The following is a 20,849-nucleotide window of genomic DNA, read 5'->3' on the forward strand; positions in this document are numbered from 1 at the left end:
AAGAGCTAACTGAGATGGTCGAGGCACGGGGCGGGGGGTTGTGTGTTCTGTCCCACGGGTCGCCACCCACAAACAGCTGTCAGCGCCTGGCCTGGCGCTGGCACGTCGAACCACTCTGGCAGATTCTCGAGAGTGCAGGGCAGTTTACAACACAGCGCATCTGATCTCAGGCGCACCAACCCAGCAGCTGATTGAAAGTGGAGGACACAGAGCAGCGCTGAGCCTTGAAGATTTGGCTGGCCAAGGCGGGTCCTTATTAATCTCGCCAAGCCGCTGCATGAATTGGCAATTATCGACTTCGGGCGGCTGCCGGTGCAAGCAAGCCTCCTCCTCACCAGCCCTCTCCCACCGATCCCCCATCCTTCTCCAGCATCACACGACTTCACCAACGCTGCATCTCCTACACTCCACTCCACTCCACTCCGCTCGCCTGCTTCGTCCGCCGTCCTGTCCTGTCCTGTCCTCGACTCTCCGTTCCGTCATTCCTCCACCCTCGACCAGAGTCGACCGCCCGCAGAAGCTCAAGGCAATCGCCACGGCTCGTGCGCCCACCTGTCCGTCGCGGCCCCCCTTCAGGAGAGCAAACACCATCACCAGAGCCCGTTGAGCATCAAGCCGTCGTCCCAAAAGGCCCTCTTCATCCTCCCTTGACCGCCCCGTCCGCTTCGCATGTCGCCTTCGACCCCTTTCTGATCGCCCGCTCGGACCCGACGCCCTCGACTGTGGCGCCGTCGACTCGACACCTCAAACACGATTGGAACGACTCACGCGCTGTGTTTGCTCGGACCCGGCACCTTTGTTCACCTGCATTGCTGGCGTTAGTGGGTGTGTCGACTTGCTGTTCCCGCCACCGCGTTCCGCTACTAATTGTTGGCCCAGCTCTTTCACCCCGGTTTTGGCACCGGATTCCCGTGGGTTCGCCTCAACCACACGCCTCCATCGACCCCTCCGCTCCGGCAAGTTTCCTCCATCATGCGTGAGGTCAACTTCAGCATCCCCAACTCCAACAAGGCCTCCGTAGGCATCACCACTGCCCTCTATGACCGCCGGGCTCTGGACTGCACCTCGACCCTCCCTCTCATCAACTCCCTCAACCACTTGGCCTACCTGACGACCTCGTCTGCCCGGATCCGGGACATTTTGACCGTCGATGGCGGCGTCGAGAGGCTCGTGTGCATCTTGAAGGAGGGGAGGAGCAAGGACATGATGGACATTTGGAAGTGGAACCTGGCTTTCCAGTGTGTCGTCAACATTGGCATCCGAGGCTCCGAAGCCGTCAGGACGCGAGTCGTCGAAGCGGACATGGTTCCAGTGATTGCTACAGTCCTGGAGAACTACGTCCGTGTCATTGACAAGTGTCGAGAGAGGGCAGAGGCCGAGTACAAACGAAGCAACCCTCGGTTTGGCATGTCTGGGAGGCAATATGGGAGGGCAGGTGATCCCCTTGGCCCTGGGCTTAGGTCAGACAGGTCCAGACGTCATGCACCCCCTCCTATCGAGATACCACAAACCCTTCCCTTCCCTCAGCCCCGGATGGAGACGCAGCTCATCGAACCTACTCCGGCTGCACCGTTTTCTCTCAGCTCGCCGCCAGAACGAACCAACTTTGCTCGCCCACCTCCTCCCCACCATCGTAGCGACTCGCGAAACCATGGAATTGCCTCTCGGTCCAGCGCAAGTCGGCAGCAAACCTCGCAGCCTCTCCCCCCAGCTGGTTCTTCGATTGATACCCAAGACAACTTTGCCATCCGACCTGTAAGAGATGCCGACCGTCTCCCCTCCATGCTACCGGCCTTGCAACGTGAAATGACTTCACAACCCGAATCTCCCACCACTCCCAATGCCGTTGTCCACGTCCAAGCTGAATCGTCACGCACCCAGGCCATAGCCTCAAGGGCTCGGAGAAGGCCGTCGATTCGGCACCAACTCTCGACCTCGGGTGACTCCGACAACGATGCTCAGGCCGAAGAAATCGCCTCCGAGGACAACACTGCTGCAGGATCTGCGAGTGAGCCAATCGTCGGGATTCAAAACGAGATCAACATGCAAGATATTGTCGACAACGAGGAAATGCTGAACGCCGGTGCGACTCCTGTTGGACTCACGGCCCCCCCTTCCGAAGGCACTGAAGCGGAGACCTTTAACATCACTCATCGATCGGCCATTGATGGCAGTATTATTAACCCAGTAGCAACACCCGCGGCAGGTCCCTTGGGCTTTTCGCCTGTGCAGCCCACCATCAACGTTGCCAACGTTACTCCACCGACTGGAATGCAGGCTCCTTGGTACTCACGCTCCGCCCAAGACCGCAATGCCACGGCTGGCGTCCTTGCTGCGATGCCCCGGGACGAGGATGTCTTGATGTCATTGCAACTTCTCGCCTACGTGTCCAAATACTGCAACCTCCGGTCATATTTCCAAAAGTCACACCTTGTTCCGAGGCTCAAGATTGGCAAGGAACTGGATCTTTTGGATGCCGAGCCAGGTAAGGCTGTACCGACGGGAGATGAGAGCGAGTGCGAAGAGGAATATCTTCTCCCAGACGATTTCAACATTTTTCCGTTGGTCGAGAAGTTTACAGTGCGCCATCACTCTCAAGACATGCAGTACTGGGCCGGAGTGGTGATGAGGAACCTCTGCCGCAAGGATGACTCGCGTGGGGGGATCCGACAGTGCGCCTACTACCAGTGTGGCAAGTGGGAGGAGTACACGAGGCAATTTGCCAAATGCCGCCGGTGCCGCCGCACCAAGTACTGCAGCAAGGAGTGCCAGAAGAGTGCGTGGGTATACCACCGGCACTGGTGCGTCGCAGCGCAGCAATAAGGACCGAGTATTTTCTTTGCAGTCTCAGTCACAGTCACATACCCATTTAACTAGCATATGGCAAGGCGCAGGGGACCTATCAGTTTGTTGCATCAAAGACCTAATGACATGGCCGACGACTCATTCGTGTTTTTGGACCACAGTTGGCGGATTTTACAAGTACTGGGAGTTTGGCGGGTCTGCTTTGAGTTGGACGGTCTCAACACTAAAAATTCAAGTGTAGGAATTGGTCTCTTTTTCATTAGGTATTCTTCCCTTTTTTTTTTTTTTTTTTTTTTCCCAGAGCGACGAGACAGGCGGTAGCAACGTCGCTTCACCAAACATACACTGTGCCGGTCTGTAGTTAGCGTAGGCGACAAAGCACATAATGGAATAGCTCTCGGAGACAAGGCAAGTTGGGTCAATGGCAGCAGCGGTGATGTGCAGCAGAGGGCCAATCTCCACAAGGCTGAGGGTTGATTAGCAGGTCCGCTGTTTCCAAAGCACGGCAGGGCATGCGGGCCTGGCCGCTGGAAGAGAGACTGGGTTTTGGGTTCCTGCAGTTGGATTTTGAGTCGCATATCGGTATCCGGTGGCAGCCACTGGCTCGGCGGCTCGGCAAGGCGTCCATGGATTGAAATTATGTCGAGTGTCAGAAGTGCGTGAGAGAGCCATGGGCGGTGCTGAGAGTTTAAACAAAGAAACGGCTCCTGACACTGCTCTGCACTGCGATGCAACCTGAGGCCAGGTACGTCAGCAGAGCGCATACGAGGGCGGACCTAGGTAGGGAGGGATTGCCTGCATGAGACCGTGGCACCGATGGCGAGTCGAGTCGTCGACAAGGGAAACCCAAGCTTGTAAGCCGCATTCTGTCCTTGCTCCCCATTCCAGACCTGCGCTGCGCCTCAATCTGTGCGCAACGCCTGTTGCAACTTCGACTGCAGTGGAGTGGCCTTTTCTCCTTCACCCTCACTCTCGACAGTCTCTCGTTGACAAGCGAGTTGCTCGATCCTGACCTCCGCTACCTTTGTTACGCTGATTTGCACAACCGACGTCATTCGCTCCACCAACAGAACCCAACCCTCGCCCAGCCGCGCCTGCTCCTCCTCTATGAATTTGCTGCCGGATCCCTAGATCCTCCGCAACCCTCATGGCCGGCAGTCCCGCTCCAGCTTCCCCGAGTCCGCCTGGCTCAGATGAACCACCTCGCCGTCTTTCATCTGAACTCGACCAAGAAGCTACCCGAGACAACGTGGGCCACGGTCCTCCAGCCGACCATGGCTCTAGAGACACTACCGAAGAACACGCGCAAACACCGTCGCAACTAGACCCTGCGCCCAATTCTTCGCAACGACACAGCACCGATCGTCCGGGCGTTCAGAGAAATGGTTCCTCGCAACGACCCCTTGCTCAAAGAGTCAGATTCTCAGCAGACCTTGACAGAAAGACTGCCCCATGTCATGGTGGGACAGATTCGACAACGTCAGCGCCCGTCGAGGATAACCACACGACAACCCACGCGCGAGGCGGGGCACCAGTTCTGGCCGTGGACACGACAGCTGCGAACGCCGCATCTTCGATCCCAGGCTCCAGCCCCGAGGCTGTCACCTCACCGCCTCCAAGCTCACTCCGGACTGCTCGAACGACACTATCACCTGTTTCGCCCGGAACAAGGGCTAGGGGCTACTCGCTGCGTAGCTCCCTCTTCCGCCGTAACTACGAAAGCTCGAACGCGCCGTCAGTGACGTCCCCGACTGGAGGCGTCATCGAGCTTCAAGAGGCCGCGGAATCGTCCACTCGTATTCAATCGCAAGAATCGTCCGAGGCGGAGAAAAAGTCGCGCGATAACGCAAGTGTCTTTGTTGAGCCCGTGGCTGTATCGTTATCGCAGAGAGAATCCTTTGTCACCAAGAAACCCGAGAAGCAGGGCTCGCTGAGAGGCATCTCCGCTCTTCCACACTACGAGTCTTGGGTTGCAGCAAGAGGGAAACGACCCACTTTTGTGAAGCGTATCGAGGAGCAGTTCGAAAGAGCACGGAAAATCATACTTCGAATTCAGGAGATTCCGCCAAGCAAAGATGGCAGGCATATCGATCTTGACGCAAGCCGAAAGAAATCCCTGACAGACGAGCGTACCGGAAAGCCCTACGTGCCCAACACGATTCGTTCGAGTCGCTACAATGCGTGGAATTTTTTGCCGCGTCAGCTCTTTGCTCAATTCTCTAAGCTTGCCAATTTTTACTTTCTTTGCGTTTCTATTCTCCAAATGATACCCGGTCTCAGTACTACTGGAACATACACCACCATTGTTCCGCTACTTTTCTTTGTTAGTATTTCAATCGCAAAAGAAGGATATGATGATTTGAGGAGATATCGGCTCGACAAGGCCGAAAACAACCGCGATGCGCTGGTGCTGCACGCGTACCATCCCACCACCACCACTGAAAATGAACAAGAGGAGGTCAAAGATGAGTCAGCATCACGCGCCTTGGGGCCCATTCACTGGGCGACGACCAAATGGAAGGACCTCAAAGTCGGCAATGTCGTAAAGCTCAAGCGCAACGACACTGCGCCTTCGGACCTAGTTCTTTTGCACTCCACGGGACCCAACGGGATTGCCTATGTCGAGACGATGGCTTTGGACGGCGAGACGAATCTCAAGAGTAAACAGACCACGCCGTTGATAGCCAAAGCATGCCATTCCGATGAAGACATTGCTGCTTGCAGGGCTCACTTTGTAGTGGAGGACCCAAACTTGGACCTGTACAATTTCGAGGGCCGCGTAACGTACGGCGAGGAGACTGCGCCTTTGACCAATACGGAAATCATCTACCGTGGTAGCATTCTGCGAAACACTGAAGAGGCCATTGGCATGGTTATTTATACCGGCGAAGACTGCAAAATTCGGATGAACGCCAACAAGAACCCACGTATCAAGGCTCCTGCTCTCCAAGCCCTAGTCAACAAGATTGTCATCATCATTGTCATTTTCGTCATTGCCTTGGCCATTTTTAACACTGTGGCCTACCAGATTTGGTCCGGAAACACTGAGGATGACGCTTGGTACTTGACGAATGCTGGTGTTGCCTTCTTCCCTATCCTGGCTTCCTTCATTATTATGTTCAACACCATGATTCCACTGTCCCTCTACGTCAGTTTGGAAATTGTCAAGGCCTTCCAAATGTGGCTCCTGAACGATATTGACATGTATCACAAGGAGAGCAACACGCCCTTTGAACCTCGTACCTCGACCATCAACGAGGAACTTGGCCAAGTCAGCTACATCTTCTCTGACAAGACGGGGACGCTCACAGACAACACGATGAAATTCCGCAAGATGAGCGTTGCTGGGACAGCATGGCTGCACAACAAGGACATTGAGGAAGAGGTTGTCATCAGCAAGCGTCCGACTCGCAAGAAGAGCAAGGGCAAGAAGCCGATGCGAAAAAGTCTGGCTTCGGTTCGCCAAGCCCTTCGACGTGACTCCGAGGCGCCTGGTGACCCTGAGGGCGAGAGAGCAGTCGAGCTTCCACCTCGTCCCAGTGGCGACACTGGATGGAACTCGACAGCGCGTCCATACAAGCCTCAAAACGAGCTTGTGACTGGCGACATGATTCGGTATATCCAAAAGAGGCCACACACAGTGTTTGCCAAGAAGGCCCGCATGTTTCTGCTTTCTCTAGCTCTTTGCCATACTTGCTTGCCAGAGACACAAGAAGATGGGTCCATCGACTTTCAAGCCTCGTCTCCCGATGAGCTTGCGCTTGTCAGGGCTGCTCAAGAGTTAGGGTACATGGTCATCAATCGTGATGTTGGAACCATTACCCTCAAAAGCACCATGGGTGCCGAAAGCGAGCCTGTGGAAGATATTTATCAAGTTCTCGATGTCATTGAGTTCTCGTCGAAGCGTAAACGCATGTCAATCGTCGTCCGCTTTCCCGATGGGCGCGTTTGCATTCTCTGCAAAGGAGCCGATTCAGTTGTCATGCAGCGTCTCAAAATGGCCAGCCTTGCCAATCAAAAGGTCATTGAGATTGAGCGTCGAGCAAACAAGCGCAAAAGCATGGAAGCTCAAGCCGCCATCGCCCGGAAGAGCGAGCAATTGGAGAGAAAGAGCTTGAGTAGACCCAGTTTCTCGATCGGCCGTGCCAGCATTGGTGGCGTTGGCCGTCAAAGCACGCAAAGCACGAGACTGCAACCGGTGCGTGACGAGTTGTATGACTGGCTCGATGAGCGCGAAAGAGACGTCGAGGTCAGCTCGGCTGAAGATAGCAGCATCTACTACTCACCACGGCCTTCAGCTCATTTTGGTCGGCAGTCCATAGCAGTGTCAGAGGCACGCAGTTCCATGCACCTGGAGGAGGAGGAAGAGCTCGTCGAAGAAGCTCTCGTTGTCGACGACTCTGCGGTGATTGAGCGCTGCTTCCAGCACATCAATGACTTTGCGACTGAAGGCCTCAGGACACTGCTCTACGGATATCGCTTCCTGGACGAAAATGAGTACCAAGGCTGGAAAAAGATCTATCACGATGCTACAACCAGCCTTGTGGACCGACAGATCATGATTGAGCGTGCTGGCGAGATGATAGAGCAAGATCTCGAACTGGCTGGCGCGACCGCCATCGAAGACAAGCTGCAAAAGGGTGTCCCGCAAGCCATTGAAAAACTCCGGCGTGCCAACATCAAAATGTGGATGTTGACTGGCGACAAGAGAGAGACTGCTATCAACATTGGTCATTCTTGCAGGCTCATCAAAGACTACTCTGCTCTCACTATCCTCGACTTCGAAGCTGGAAACGTGGAGCAGAGCATCGCTGGAGCCATTGTCGATATTAGCGAAGGCCGCGTTGCGCATTCCGTAGTGGTGGTCGATGGACAGACCTTGGCCATGATTGAGAGCGACGATGGACTCCATGCGTTGTTCTTTGACCTTGTCGTCATGGTTGACTCCGTGATTTGCTGTCGCGCATCACCCAGCCAAAAGGCGGGTCTTGTCAACATGGTGCGCAAACGTGTCAAATCCATCACTTTGGCCATCGGCGACGGCGCCAATGACATTGCCATGATTCAAGAAGCTCATGTGGGTATCGGAATCACTGGCAAGGAGGGCCTGCAAGCGGCCAGAGTCAGTGACTACTCGATGGCTCAATTCCGCTTCCTGACCAAGCTGCTGCTGGTGCATGGACGCTGGAACTATATTCGGGTCTGCAAGTACACGGTGGCCACCTTTTGGAAGGAATTTGTGTTCTATCTCACGCAAGCTCTGTATCAGCGATGGGTAGGGTACACGGGAACGAGTCTGTACGAGAGCTGGAGTCTCAGCATGTTCAATACGGTAAGCAAGTTTCCCTTGGTTGTGCTCAGATCTTTCCAGCTGACACCTCCAGCTCTTCACTTCCTTGCCGGTCATCGTCCTCGGCATTTTCGAACAGGACCTTAAACCCAGTACCCTCCTTGCTGTCCCTGAACTGTACACCAAAGGTCAACGGAACGGTGGCTTCAATTTCAGAATCTACCTCGGCTGGATGTTCGTGGCATCTTCAGAAGCCATGGTCATCTTTTTCTGCATGCTCGGACTCTACGGACAAGCTCTCTTCACCGAGGACCAATCGCTTTTCGCCATGGGTGACTTGACCTTTACAGCGGCTGTCATCCTCATCAGCTTCAAGCTGCAAGGCCTGGAGATGCACACCAAGACGGTCACGGCCGCCTTCAGCTTCGTACTCTCGGTGGGCGGCTGGTTCCTCTGGAACATCATCCTGTCTGCAACCTACCACAACAACGGCATCTACGACGTGCGCGGCTCCTTTTTCGACAACGACCGCTTCGGCCGCAATGCGCTGTGGTGGCTGTCCCTCATCATGATCGTGACGACGGTCATCATCTTCGAAATCGGCGTCGCCACGCTGCGCGCTGCCTTTTGGACCACCGACGTCGACACCTTCCAGGAACTCGAAAAGGACCCCTCCGTCCGCCAGCGCTTCGAACAGGCCTCCGCACTCGAGCTTCAGCAAGGCTGGGACCGCGGCGACGCGGGCGAGGCTGATAAAGGTCGCCCGTCTTTCGCTACTGGTGGCACCGCGTCGCGTTCTGGCGCCGAGGGGACCGGGCTTTTGGGCGCGCAGCGCGAACGTGATGCCGCCGAGCAGGCCAAGCGCGAAGTCGAAGTGCGCGAGATACTGCGCAACCGGCCAGACGCGCTGGACGGGGACGCATCAAGCAGCACCGTCGACGTCGTTGGCGCCAGGGGCGGTGGAAGCAAAACCGCCGCGGCCGCGACAGAGACGGAGATGGCGACTGCGCTCGAAGAAGGCAGAGCCCCCGGCGCTGCCAGCGCCGCCAGCGGCGCGAGTGCGGGCAATGTTGGCGTCCGCGTTCCGCGTCTCAGCCTGGATATTCACGACATGCTGAGTCGCCGCTTTGGCAGCGTCAAGCGGAACAACACGTTGCGCTGATATGAGCGACCCGAGAGACGCGCGATGTCTGGAATCGTGAATTAAGAAGAGAAAGAACAGAGAAGAAGCGCATATGTTTTCCCGTCAAAGAGAAGAGACGTTGGTGTCGCAATATCAAAAGTACAGCATCTCGCTCGCGCCCAGCGAAACATAAAGTTTATCTTTAGCCCGCCCGCTTTTTGGATGGATGAACGTAGTTGTTATTATTGTCTTGGATAGCGCCGCGCCCTTTTGCCGGCTGGATTCATTTTGTACCGTGCGGCAGCTTTGTCCTTCTTGCATTTCCTTCCTTCCTCCCCCTTTCCTTTTTTTCTTCCTTGCACTTGTTCACTGATCTTTTCTTGTTTTTCTTTCTCTCTTTTGGCTCTTTGCGTGGGCGGGCGTTGGGAAGGAATCGTCTGGCATTTTCATCAGTCTTGTATGGATGGGGTGGATTGATTGGTTCGTCATTCATTTATTCCTTTTACTTTTGCGTCGTTTTGGATACCTTCATTTTCTTGCTGCTACTTTGTTTGGCAGAGCGGTCGGGTGCGATAGGTGATGCGTTCTCTGTGTTTGCTGCCTGTCTGCGTCAGTTGGGCAACAGGAAAAGAGGAGGAACGTCAGGGGGAAAGGAGGATATTGGGAGTGAGTATGGCGAAAAGAGAAGACGAGAAGATGAGAAGAGAAGCGAAGTGAAGTGAAGAGTATGGGAGGACGACGCATTTGAATAGTGTGTGTATCCATACTACTACCACCATTACTACTGGTACTTGTGCATATACTTAAACATCTATCCTATCTATCTAAACATCTCGAGACACATTTAATTCCCCAGTCGTGATGATGCGACTCTTCATACTGAACGTCGCCATCTTTTAACTATCCCATCCCACCCCATGTCATCCCATCCCATCCGATTCCTGCGCCAGTTGACCAAGGTACACCATCCATCATCCATCTCATCATGACGGTGCTAGAATAGAGACAAAATTCAGTCAGCCAATCATTTCATTTAAATACGACCGACCGACCGACCGGCCGTCCATCTCCTCTTCTCCTTTCGCTCTCAAGTAATTTTCCCTCGCGCGGTAGTGGAAGCAGCAGCAGCAGCAGCAGCAGCATCACGCCACCCTCGTCATTCAGATTCTGTGGATGGTTGAGGTTGTGGCTCATGCGAATCACCGGGTATTGTCAAGTGAGAAACATCATTATGACGGAGGATGATGGGTAGAGCTGCTTCTGCTGCTTCTGCTGCTGCTGCTGCTGCTGCTGCTGGTTTGGAGAGAGGAAAGGAATGGAAGGGGGTTCAATAGATGGATAGACATACCGAAGCTGCTGCTGTGCGTCCACGCATCTCTGTCGCAGTAGCCGCCGTGCATCTAACCCACGCGCCGCCCCCGGCCAGCCCTTCTTAGTCGACTCTTTGCCGCTCTCATTTCCGCTCCGTCCCGTTCGTTCATCTAGGTATTCACACTGTTGTCCGCCCGTCCGCTTGCCCGCTCGCCCACTGCAGACCCGTCGAGCAACTGTGTCGAGCCGTTGAGCCGTTGGATCATTGGGCAGTTGGCTAGGGACGACGGTATGGCGCGCGTCAGCGGTCTGTTGATAGGAGCGGACGAGGCATCGGCGAGCGCAGCCGACGGACAGACGGACAGGTGGACAGATGGAAGGACGGATGGACGGGAGGAGGGGAGGATGGAGCGGTATGAGAGCGTGCGAGCGAGTAGGTGAACAGAAGAATTTCGGCGAGGTGCGAGGTAAAAGAAAAGAGTTTGGACGCAAGGAAGGAAGCTACAGCGTCCCATCGCACGTGAGGCGGTCAAAGTGCGTATCTAGGTACGATATCGGAGCTAGTTAATTTATTTCGGCGATTGCGAGAGAGAGAGAGAGAGAAACCGCCGGACTGCTGCTGTGTGACATGAGTACATATCTGCCATAGGTACTTACGGACGCACTGGGCCTGACTGACGTCAAGACGAGTAGAGACGGGCTTGTTTCGGCGGTATTTCATGGTTAAGACGGGAGTGCGCTGCTCGTCAATTAATCAAGATGGGAGAAAGAGTAGGAAAATTGGTGGAAAAAACAGGAGTGTTCAAGAAATAATGGTATATAGAAGGAAGAAGAAAGGGAAAAAAAAAAATGAGGTGGAAAATAGATGTGCGATAAAATAGTAAGATATTTATTACTAGGATACAATGTGTAGGTATAAGAGAAGAGAAAAGAAAAAAGACTTTAAAATTTTATCTAGAACTTAATGCTAGCTATAGAATAAAATAAAATTGATCATTCCGTGAGTTGCTACAGTTGGTACGTAGGTATTTGAAGGTAGCCAGGCAAAACCCCCCCTACCATTCCTTCTCCAAAGCCAACTTCATTCGCGGCCTAGGAAAGGGGCACTAGGCAGGGTCTCTAGGCATCTTTCCATCTTATTAGTCCACACACACGTGCTGAACTTCTCAGGCTTGCTCTGGCTTTCAGCATGTACGGACGGACGGACGGACTGATAGATCTGTAGCGGGGTGGGGTGGTTCTCGCAGGGTTGCTTGCTGTCTTCTCCATCCATGCATCCATGCATCCATCCGGGATTTCTTAAACGGCAGCAGCTGGCAGCGCCGCCGCTTCATCTATAGCGGCAGGTAGATAGATGGGTAGACAGACGGACAGACGGACCGATGCGCTTGGGTTGGGTTAGGCAGAGCAGCGCAGTCCAGAGCAACCAAGTCCGTAGCTGATATAGGTAGGTATGCAATACTGAGCCAGTGGTCATTCCTAGGTTTATCACCTTCATCGTCATCATTTGCCTTCATTCATCCAAGTCGCTACCGACCGATTCTACCGTCAATTGATGCAAATCAAACGGGGGCCCGTCCCGTCACCGTCTCGTCTCGGCTTATCAAAAAAACAAAAGTACATATGCATGGTTCTTCTGCACGCTTACCAGACCCAAAAGACGTTCCTGTCAAAGCGTCCGTCCGGGTGAGTCAGAGAGCATTCGGATTGTTGTTGACATGAGAGGCCTTCCTTGGCCGCACACCATGATTTTAATTTTGTTGGCTAGGGAGGCGGATGATTGATGGCAGCCTGCCCCAGCATGTTTGTATGTATGGATGTGTCGGTTCAGACGGATATCGCAGATGACGTAGTGGTAGTAGTAGTAGTAGCTTACCCTTGTTGATGAAGGGGGGGCTTTGGAGACGAGAGATGGTTTTGGAGAAAAGAGGAGGACAACAGAGAAAAAAGGGTAACCTTTTTGCAACAAACCCGTGCCAGACAGGAGGAAAAAAACCGGTGTGGCCGCGAAAGACGAGGACTGGAGGCTGCCCTTCTTGATCGACAACCCCCTTTCATTTAGGTTTAAGGCTTTGGGCTTGTTGTTTGTTGGGCTTGTTTTAGTAGCGGCGTTTGCTCCTTGAGTCGCCGTAGCTGTCGCCTCCTTCGTAGCCGCGCTTGCGAGGATAGTCGTCTCTGTCTCTGCCATACCCACCATCGCGGTCACGGTCACGGTACCCGTGGTCGCGTCTCGAGCCCACTGGCTCACGGTTGCTGCCGCTGGCACCGCGGTCTCTGTCGTCAAACCGACTGCCGCCGTGTCCTCCGTCGCGGCCTCCATACCCACCAGAGCCATACCCACCCGATCTTCCACGAGGACCAGCAGGTGCGCCTTCAGGAGCGCCTCCGCCCCAGCCGTTAGACTGGTAGCCACCTCCAGAGCGGCCGCCATACCCACCGCGAAATCCGCCTCGGTCGAATCCACCACGGAAGCCGCCACGACCTCCGCGCATGCCGCCGCCGTATCCACCTCTGAAACCGCCCGGTCCAGCTGGCGGGCCAAATCCTGGACCAGAAGGCCTTGCCGGGACGGCCTTGGTGTATCCACGTCCGCCGAGACCTCCTCCAAGACGGCGCGGGCGCCAGCCAGACACGGTGCGGCCACGTTCAACGTCTACCAATACCTTGCGGTCTTTGATGCGAATTCCGTCGGTTTCCTTGTAGGCGGCTGTAAGGTTTGGTAAAGCAACTGGGTTAGTGATACAAAAGACCTTTACCTTGGGAAGCTGGGGAGAAACGGGGGGATGATGATGATGATTGAGGATGCTTTACCCTTCATGTCCTTCTCACGCTCATACACGATGAAGGCGTATCCGCGGTTCTTCTTCTTCTTGGGCGCGTCCTCGGGAGCAGTCGTGTCTTGGACGAGGCGAATCTGCGACGCGTCAGAATAGGTCACGGAGCAGCTCCAATGCACATACCCTTTCGATGGGGCCAAAGCGGCCAAATTCCCTCTCCAGGTCTTTGGGCTCCACGTCGTACGAAAGGCGCGCCACAAACAGCGTGCGAAATGGATCACCCTTGATGTTTGGATCGTCCGCAGGTTTGACTTGTAAATGTTAGCCCACGTCCCAATTTCAGAAAGCCACCCGGTAGACATACAGCTAGCAACGCCATCGGTCAGCGTCTTGGCCACCTTTTCCTTCCTCTCTTGCTTGATGCGATCCTTGCGCTGAAGCCAGCTCTCGGTTGGGACGTAGTGGTCGTCGTGTTCCTTAAGCGCCTGCAGGTACTGGCCCACGCCATCAATGTTTGCCGTCTTGCGTTGCTCGGGCGCGTGGTCGGAAGGCGGCAGGTAGCGAAGCGGAGGGCGCGGCGCAAAAAGCGCGAGCAGGTTGGGGGGCAGCTTGTCCGTCATGGTCGGTCAAGGTGTTGTGCTCCGTCTCGAACCGATGGCAAGGGTCCTCGTCGGGAGCGGCCGCGAATGCGTCCGCGGTGTGAGGACGGGCGAGGGACGAGAGAAGAAGATGGTTGGAATGGTGTTGACGTTCTTGAGTGGGAAGCTGCCCTGCGCGCTCCGGCGAAGGAATCCAGAGCTCAGCCCCGGACGCGCGAACCACCACGTGACCAGGCTGAAGGCGGTGAGCAGTGGCAGGATTCCGAAAACACCACGGCTAGCACCATCTCCAGACAGCGGCATAGCCACCAGTCGCGCCGCCCATCACCCGTCAAGATGCCTCTCGGTACGCTCAAGGCCGTGGCCCAGAGCCAGGTGCGTCGTTGCGACCCGACCACGACCGCAAAGTACGCCAATGACTAACGTGTGCGCATACATAGAACGGCGTCGGCGCCTTCATCAAGCAATGCAAGCGGCTCGACTTCCACTACTGCGACTGGGCCGGATCTTCCAAGGGCATGATCACCTTTCTCCAGCAAAAGCTGCCTGCCTTTGCCAAAGCGAACCCTGAGATTGAAATCACCGTGTCGCCCCGGCCGAACAAGCACCCCGTCATCAAGGGCCACTACGTCAACAACCAGAAGAGGGCCATTTGCGTCAAGAAGCTGGACCCGAACCAGATCTTGATGAAGGCTGAGCTGCTGCGCGATTCGTCCGGCACCATCAACAAACGCCAGACCAACAAGCCCGTCAAGAGTATGAACGAGAGCGTCAGAGGCATCTGGAGTCCGTTCCATGGGGCGAGATATCAGATCTAACAGATGGGGGGCATTGTGTGGAAAAGGAAGCCTCGGGAAATCAGAGCATTGTACAGGGTTGGACGGCGTCTACAGGGTTCGCGAATATCATGGATCAAAAGTCGGAACATCGGGAGACTGGCTCAATGGCTCTACGCGAGTCGCAAAACATGGTTGCAAGGAAATGTATTGGTATTTGAAATGCCATCAAAGCCGTTTCTCTACACATATCTCGTGACTACGGACGCAATTTTGCCCGACTACTGGTTCGAGTTGATGATGTCGACAAACGCGGGCTTCAAGCTGGCGCCACCGACGAGGAAGCCGTCGACGTCGGGCTGCTTGGCGAGCTCCTTGCAGTTCTTCTCGCTGACGGAGCCGCCGTAGATGATCCTGGTGTTGTCGGAAACCTCGGGCGAGACGTCCTTCTTGAGCCACTCGCGGATGGCGGCGTGGACCTCCTGGGCCTGCTCGGTCGTGGCGACCTTGCCCGTGCCAATGGCCCAGATGGGCTCGTAGGCAATGACGATCTTGGACCAGTCCTTGATCTCGGCGGCAACGGCCTTGAGCTGGTTGTTGACGACCTCGATCGTCTTGCCGGCCTCGCGCTGCTCGAGGCTTTCGCCGCAGCAGAGGATGACGCTCACGCCGCCGTCGAGAGCGGCCTTGGTCTTGCTGGCGACGAACTGTGTGCAATTGGTTAGCATTCATGTCCTCGAAATCTTCCGTCTTTGCTTGTGCTACTGTTCCATTTGATCCGAGCTTTGTCTGGGGCGGGGAAGTGATCGTCACGTACCTTGTCGTCCTCCTGGAGAATGACCCGACGCTCCGAGTGGCCCAGCAGCGTCCAGTTGATGCCAGAGCTCTTGAGCTGCTCAACCGAGATCTCGCCGGTGAAGGCACCGTTGGGCTTGTCGTAGACGTTCTGGGCCGCGACCTCAATCTCCTTGCGGAGGTGCTCGCGGACGAGCAAAAGGTACAGCGAAGACGGGGCAACGACGACCTCTGTAATGTCCCTGTCAGCTCACTCTGTCCCCCCCCCCCCAATGCACCGTTGTATACAGTGCCAGGAATGCGGTGAGGGGTTTCCGTAGCTAGTCGTTGGACTAAACTCACCGACGTTGGGGTCCAGCTTGGCGTTGTTGAGGTTGTTGACTATGTCGGTGATGGACTTGATAGTCCCGTTCCTGCGAGACAAGCGTCAGCTCATGCCACGGAGATGGACCTGGCCCAATTGCCGTGGCCAGAGTGCAGAGAGCAAGCAGCATTCGACGTACATCTTAAAGTTTCCACCGACGAAGAATTGGCGAGGCATTTTGGCGGGTTGTGGGTGATTGATGTGTGGGGAAGAGGGATTGGGGTATCTTGAATGTCTGGAGAGATGGAAGAGCAAGGGACGGAGGCCAGAGAGGTTTTAAGAGGACGAAGAAGTTTCGGACACGGTGCCTGTGCTGCTATGATGTGAGATGTCTTTTCAGGCGTCATAGGCGGGGCACGGCGAGGGGCACAACGGCCGAGTCGCGGCGAACCCGCGTTTAGCGGCCAGACAGCTCATCATTCCTGCGTCGACCCTTTTCTCTGTCTCAGCTGCTGCTTCATGCTGGTCCCTCTGTCTGCTCTTGTACCTAGTCGCGCAACGAAGTCCGCTGGCCTCTTGATCTCTTTTCCCCGGCCCTTTCTGCAACTGCAACGCGCCGGTACAATACATATCCTGTACAGCCAAGCGCCCAACCAGCTGAGCTGGCGCGAGCTCAGTGGACCTTGGCCGATATCGTCATGCGAGCTCAACCGATATATGCTGACGGACCTCCGTTGTAGACGCCGTCTCCGAAGCAAATGGGCAACTGAGTGGTCGAATGGAAGATTGTTCCTCGCAGCATCTCCGCCATCATTTCAACCAATTGTACCAGGGCCAATGAATTTAATTCATCTCAGAAATGGACCGTTTCGATTGTTTGAATTTTTGTTTACGGCGGGCAGAGACGATGCATAGTTGTAGGAGAGGTGATGCACCCAAGGATACTCGAAAATAGCGCAGACGGGACCCTTCAGTTACCTCACATGTATACCCCTTGGCAAAACCCCCTCTCTCCTTCCCTGCCCCTGCCTATTCACGCCCCACGGCCACATCGCCCCCTGCTCAGCGTCAACAGACGCTATCCATACTCCATTTCTGCGCTGTCTTGACCACGACCGCGGCCTCAAGTCAGTCTCGCGCTGCCGCTCGCGCCGTACATAGGTCACTCTACTCCTACTTCTGCTTCTACTCCTGCTCCCACTTTTTGACCTTCTCGCCCGTCTCTCTCGTACCACAGGAACTCTTCTTGCAGCACTCACCTCGCCTTCCCTGCACTCCGGCGGCGTTTGCCAAACCCATTCCTCATATGCCAGAGGTTGACCGCGAAGCTGCGCCTGAAATCGAGTATCTGCATGCCGATGAGGAGGCCGCGGCGCTGTGACCGGCAAAGCCAGCATCTGCGGCGCCAGCCTACCACGATAGAACTGCCCAGACCGCGCAAGCAGCCGCGAGGGCGGCGGGTAGTCGCGCCTATCATGGCCATAATTAACAGTTTACAGCGCTCCAGAGCCGTTGTCGTGGTAGTATCGGCTCCCGTGGTGCGGCAATGGCGACGGCGAACGCTGGCGTTGGTGTTGGCGTGGAGGATGGGGGGGCCAGCGGTACACGTCTCTGCTCCTACTCCCATCTCTACTTCTGCTTCTGCGTCTGCGCCTCTCTTCCCTGCGCAGTGGCACACGAATGTATACGGCTGCATCGTCATCGTCCTTCCGCGGCGAGCGCGACGCCGACGGCGGCGGCGGCGGCGAATCGTAGCCCTCGCTCGCAGTGCTTGACAATATAGTCCGGACACGCGTGCTTACCGTTGAAGACGAACGGCGGCTATTGCGCGAGCGGGAAGATTGGGTGCTCCTCTTGCTTCTGACGGAGAGCGACTCGATGCTCCTACTCCTACTGCGACTGCGACTGCGGCGACGACCGCGCTCGCGAGGTGCCCGCCTAGAACTGGGAACGTCGGGCATGGTGATGTTGACGATGTTTGGATTGGAGCTATCGCGCTTTGAGGCGCGATGTCTTTGCTGCCGAGGGGTTCTGGCCGGCTGGGCCGTTTGTGAGCGGAATTCGTACGCAGTGGACCGTGAAGAGCGGTCGTGTTTTGCCGTTTTGGGTTGTGGCATAGGCGGAGGAGGGGGAGGTAGGTCGTCCTCAGAGTCGGAAGAATCGGTGTCGACGAGATCCAGCATGGTAGCTGGCTGGACCCTTGTTCGGTCTTTGGCTTGTCGTTGTGTTTCCTCGACTTTTCTTGCAGACGGCCTGCTGGTGACAGGCACTGAGGGAATCGGCGGTGGCGATGGCGGATAGGGAGGATTCGGCATTTTGGCTCGCGGTGATTCAGGGGCTCTTCCCGGAAGGACTGCGTGTCTGGCTCCAGGCTGAGTTGGAGGAGGCGGCGGCGGAAATCCACCACTCGAGTCCAATGGAATAGGAGGCGGAGGCTGTACGGCCGGCGGAAACACTGGCGGATAATCGACCCTTTCGCCATCGTCGGTTGGATAAGGAGGAAGTGCAGGAGCCGGCGGCTTCGACGACTTCAAGATTCCCTTCGGCCTGAGAGCGTGGTCGTCCAGAGGTGGAAGTCCATCGACATCGACAGGGCTCGCCGAGTGGACTGGATGAGAAACGTGTGCTGCAGCGTCGACGGGCGAATCTTCCCTTTGCACCATCCTCGGACCAGCATCCCGATCCACCTCTCTCTTCAAAATCACATCCACCTGCCTCGCATCTTCCGTCCTCACCAACTCCCCTCTCCCCCTGCCGCTCCTCTTAACCACAGGCCGCGCATCCTGCGTCACGCACGCCAGCGTCCACACGTCCCCCGGACAATTTTCCCGGCTCCTCACATCGCCAATCAGCTCATCAACCATGTCCTTCTTGTGGTCACCTAAAAGGTGGTACTGCTCAGCAGCGCTCCTGGCCGGACGTTTGGCTTTGGCAGTGGCGGCGAGCGATTGGCGGACCATGCGACCTAGCTCGTCTGAGCTGTATGCCATGGGCACTTTGTGGTAGCGCGTCCACGTTGTGGGCGAGCCGGGCGAGCTGGCGCGCCGGAAGTACCAGCCGTGGAAGGTGGTTTTGTTGGTGATGGGGTGGGGGCTGGACAGGGGGAGGTGTGTGTTGGCCTGGGGCCGCCCGTTTCCCCTGGATTCGAAGTCGCCGTTGACGAGTGGGCCCATGGTGAGTGAGTGAGTCGACACTCTATTCCAGTGGCAGGAGACGAGCGTTTGGCCCGTGTGGGGGTTCGTTTGGGCTGTGTGTGTGATTGTGGCGTAACCATGCGACCAAGAAGCTCAAGGGACCAAGGACGAGTGGACGGTCATGCAGTGTGATACATGAAAGCCGGAAGAAATGGAGTTTGAGAATGCAGGAGGACATGAGGCCTTGGGCAGGAGCACATGAGAGTGAAGCTTGAGTATTTAAGCACTGATCTTCTCTCTCACAGTTCTCTCCTCCCACGGTGCCGCAACATCGGACCCTGACGTCTTCGAACAGCTTAACAAGTGTTGAATGCCAAAATGCGCACTCATGATCTCCCGGCCTCATGCAACGAGGCCTCTCTTTCCCCAATCTTGCTCCTCAAGTCCACCGCATCAGACTTGGAAACTTGCACATCTCGCCCTGCCTTTTCCCCTCACTCCAGACAACTATCACTTGCCGACCAAACCAACCAATCAGAAAACCCCTTGTCAATGCGCACGCCATCAAAGTGTGGCCGGTGAGCTCAACGAGTGCACGCCCTGTTCTCGCACCCCCATAACCGCGCAAAAACCCATCGCGCGGAGATGCGTGTGTGTGTGCGTGCAAGGCTACCGCACCATACCAAACCACATTAAATCAAACAGATGCAGCCAGGGCACTGGAAACCCGCAAGATAGCGCGCGAAGCGAATGCAGAGCAGCACGAATCAAATGCAGAGCACCGTGGTCCGCCTCGCACACTCGGCGCACTCCCAATCGCACTGCGTCTTGGCCGGTAAAAGCGCGAGAGGCGGTAGCATCCGCCAGTGAGACGGTCGTGTGGCGTCTGTCTGCCTCGCCGCACGAGTGCAGCGCAGCGTAGCGCAGCGCAGTGCTGTCAGACGCGCGCGCGCGCGCGCGCGTGTGTGTGCGTCTGCAGAGACTCAAGTCAGTCACTCAGTCAGCCAGCCAGCCGGCCAGCCGGCCACTCATGGATAGATGAGGCCGACGAGAGAGGAGAAAACGGCTGGGGACGACGGAGCTGGCGGGCTGGCAGGCAGGCTGGCTGCGTTTTGTCAAGTTTTCGTCATCGCGGCACGAAAACGACGCAGTGCAGCGCGTGGAATGGTCAATCAATCGTCCGCGTGTTACATATGAGTCTTCGTGCCGTCCTCGACGCGTGCAGTAAGTGAGCGGTCGGTGATGAGGCGCGACGAGCAGTCCCAAAACACCGAGTCTGTCAATTTAAGCGAGACGCCTGGCCGATTCCACGGAGCCAATGGAACAGGTCGATGTGTACAAGAGGTGCAAGGTAGAATGGACGCACACACGCACGCCTTCTAAGCATTAAATTGATATTCATCAGCGCTTTGCCTGCTCGCCTCAGCCATGGCATTTCCACAATCGGGGTCCCGAAAGCAGTAACCGCCGACCACCATCCAGCATAGTAATTCTGTGCTGGCCGGCCCCCAATCAATACATCTTTACCGCAGAATGTGAGGAACAGGTGAGGGATCAAAAATTCGATGCTACAATTGAGTTGTTGTAGTACTAGTAGTGGATTTGACCTGACGAATGCATTACGTGCGGCGAGGGCTGCTGGCTGCTCAGGTATCATGACTGATGACGACGACGAAAAGAAGACGAAGAATGAAAATGGCGAAGAGGGAAAAGGGGGGAAGGCGCCTTTCAAGGAAATTTCGCCAATCGGACAAGGGAAAGGCTATCGTTACAGAATAGAGAGGAACATGCGTCGAAACATGAAGCAGCGCGCTGTCTATGATTCTGAATCAGACGATAATGATGCACGACCGAACCAGCGAGAGCGAGAGCGCGAGCCAATTGCTCCAAAGTTGGACGTCGAGCCGAGTATGCCACGCCATGGGCGCGCAGAGA

The 20,849-nt window shown here is 55.8% G+C and overlaps 7 protein-coding genes across 7 annotated transcripts; 3 read left to right on the forward strand and 4 right to left on the reverse strand.

Moving 5' to 3' along the window:
* Positions 1 to 878: 878 nt before the first annotated feature.
* Positions 879 to 3,209, forward strand: IWZ02DRAFT_453940 (uncharacterized protein). The gene has a single exon (XM_066767687.1). It carries the CDS (start codon positions 973 to 975, stop codon positions 2,821 to 2,823), a length of 1,851 nt encoding a protein of 616 aa, XP_066621574.1. The 5' UTR covers positions 879 to 972; the 3' UTR covers positions 2,824 to 3,209.
* IWZ02DRAFT_290595 (uncharacterized protein) lies at positions 2,870 to 3,666 on the reverse strand. Its single transcript, XM_066763782.1, has one exon. The coding sequence runs from the start codon at positions 3,567 to 3,569 to the stop codon at positions 2,916 to 2,918; it is 654 nt and encodes a 217-aa protein (XP_066621575.1). The 5' UTR covers positions 3,570 to 3,666; the 3' UTR covers positions 2,870 to 2,915.
* Positions 3,667 to 9,314, forward strand: IWZ02DRAFT_290721 (phospholipid-translocating P-type ATPase). Its single transcript, XM_066763783.1, has 2 exons — positions 3,667 to 8,137; positions 8,190 to 9,314. Exons 1-2 carry the CDS (start codon positions 3,953 to 3,955, stop codon positions 9,255 to 9,257), a joined length of 5,253 nt encoding a protein of 1,750 aa, XP_066621576.1. The 5' UTR covers positions 3,667 to 3,952; the 3' UTR covers positions 9,258 to 9,314.
* A 3,284-nt stretch (positions 9,315 to 12,598) lies between these two features.
* IWZ02DRAFT_290752 (U1 small nuclear ribonucleoprotein 70 kDa) lies at positions 12,599 to 14,062 on the reverse strand. The gene is made up of 4 exons (XM_066763784.1): positions 13,671 to 14,062; positions 13,490 to 13,617; positions 13,341 to 13,443; positions 12,599 to 13,236 (listed from the first exon to the last, which is right to left on the reverse strand). Exons 1-4 carry the CDS (start codon positions 13,924 to 13,926, stop codon positions 12,629 to 12,631), a joined length of 1,095 nt encoding a protein of 364 aa, XP_066621577.1. The 5' UTR covers positions 13,927 to 14,062; the 3' UTR covers positions 12,599 to 12,628.
* Positions 14,063 to 14,116: 54 nt separating this feature from the next.
* IWZ02DRAFT_453949 (mitochondrial 54S ribosomal protein mL43) lies at positions 14,117 to 14,889 on the forward strand. The gene is made up of 2 exons (XM_066767688.1): positions 14,117 to 14,280; positions 14,346 to 14,889. Exons 1-2 carry the CDS (start codon positions 14,242 to 14,244, stop codon positions 14,721 to 14,723), a joined length of 417 nt encoding a protein of 138 aa, XP_066621578.1. The 5' UTR covers positions 14,117 to 14,241; the 3' UTR covers positions 14,724 to 14,889.
* Positions 14,833 to 16,158, reverse strand: IWZ02DRAFT_290784 (triosephosphate isomerase). The gene is made up of 4 exons (XM_066763785.1): positions 15,980 to 16,158; positions 15,819 to 15,889; positions 15,499 to 15,707; positions 14,833 to 15,388 (listed from the first exon to the last, which is right to left on the reverse strand). Exons 1-4 carry the CDS (start codon positions 16,015 to 16,017, stop codon positions 14,963 to 14,965), a joined length of 744 nt encoding a protein of 247 aa, XP_066621579.1. The 5' UTR covers positions 16,018 to 16,158; the 3' UTR covers positions 14,833 to 14,962.
* A 1,115-nt stretch (positions 16,159 to 17,273) lies between these two features.
* IWZ02DRAFT_491331 (uncharacterized protein) lies at positions 17,274 to 18,953 on the reverse strand (the record flags this gene model as incomplete). The annotated part of the gene is made up of 1 exon (XM_066769734.1): positions 17,274 to 18,953. One exon carries the CDS (start codon positions 18,951 to 18,953, stop codon positions 17,274 to 17,276), a length of 1,680 nt encoding a protein of 559 aa, XP_066621580.1.
* Between the last annotated feature and the right edge of the window lie 1,896 nt (positions 18,954 to 20,849).

The sequence above is a fragment of the Phyllosticta citriasiana genome (assembly GCF_038021145.1).
Source record: "Phyllosticta citriasiana strain CBS 120426 chromosome Unknown IWZ02scaffold_8, whole genome shotgun sequence".
In the NCBI taxonomy this organism is placed as follows: Eukaryota; Fungi; Ascomycota; class Dothideomycetes; order Botryosphaeriales; family Phyllostictaceae; genus Phyllosticta; species Phyllosticta citriasiana.

Bases quoted from the DNA above. Each gene is read 5' to 3' on its own strand.
- IWZ02DRAFT_453940 (XM_066767687.1), top strand. From the start codon at position 973: ATGCGTGAGGTCAACTTCAGCATCCCCAACTCCAACAAGGCCTCCGTA.
- IWZ02DRAFT_290595 (XM_066763782.1), bottom strand. From the start codon at position 3,569: ATGCGCTCTGCTGACGTACCTGGCCTCAGGTTGCATCGCAGTGCAGAG.
- IWZ02DRAFT_290721 (XM_066763783.1), top strand. From the start codon at position 3,953: ATGGCCGGCAGTCCCGCTCCAGCTTCCCCGAGTCCGCCTGGCTCAGAT. The intron at 8,138-8,189 runs GTAAGCAAGTTT...TGACACCTCCAG, and splicing joins GTCTCAGCATGTTCAATACG to CTCTTCACTTCCTTGCCGGT.
- IWZ02DRAFT_290752 (XM_066763784.1), bottom strand. From the start codon at position 13,926: ATGACGGACAAGCTGCCCCCCAACCTGCTCGCGCTTTTTGCGCCGCGC. The intron at 13,444-13,489 runs GTATGTGCATTG...GACGCGTCGCAG, and splicing joins GCTTTGGCCCCATCGAAAGG to ATTCGCCTCGTCCAAGACAC. The intron at 13,237-13,340 runs GTAAAGCATCCT...CAAACCTTACAG, and splicing joins GCGTGAGAAGGACATGAAGG to CCGCCTACAAGGAAACCGAC.
- IWZ02DRAFT_453949 (XM_066767688.1), top strand. From the start codon at position 14,242: ATGCCTCTCGGTACGCTCAAGGCCGTGGCCCAGAGCCAG. The intron at 14,281-14,345 runs GTGCGTCGTTGC...GCGCATACATAG, and splicing joins AGGCCGTGGCCCAGAGCCAG to AACGGCGTCGGCGCCTTCAT.
- IWZ02DRAFT_290784 (XM_066763785.1), bottom strand. From the start codon at position 16,017: ATGCCTCGCCAATTCTTCGTCGGTGGAAACTTTAAGAT. The intron at 15,708-15,818 runs GTGAGTTTAGTC...GGGACATTACAG, and splicing joins CAAGCTGGACCCCAACGTCG to AGGTCGTCGTTGCCCCGTCT. The intron at 15,389-15,498 runs GTACGTGACGAT...AATTGCACACAG, and splicing joins TTCTCCAGGAGGACGACAAG to TTCGTCGCCAGCAAGACCAA.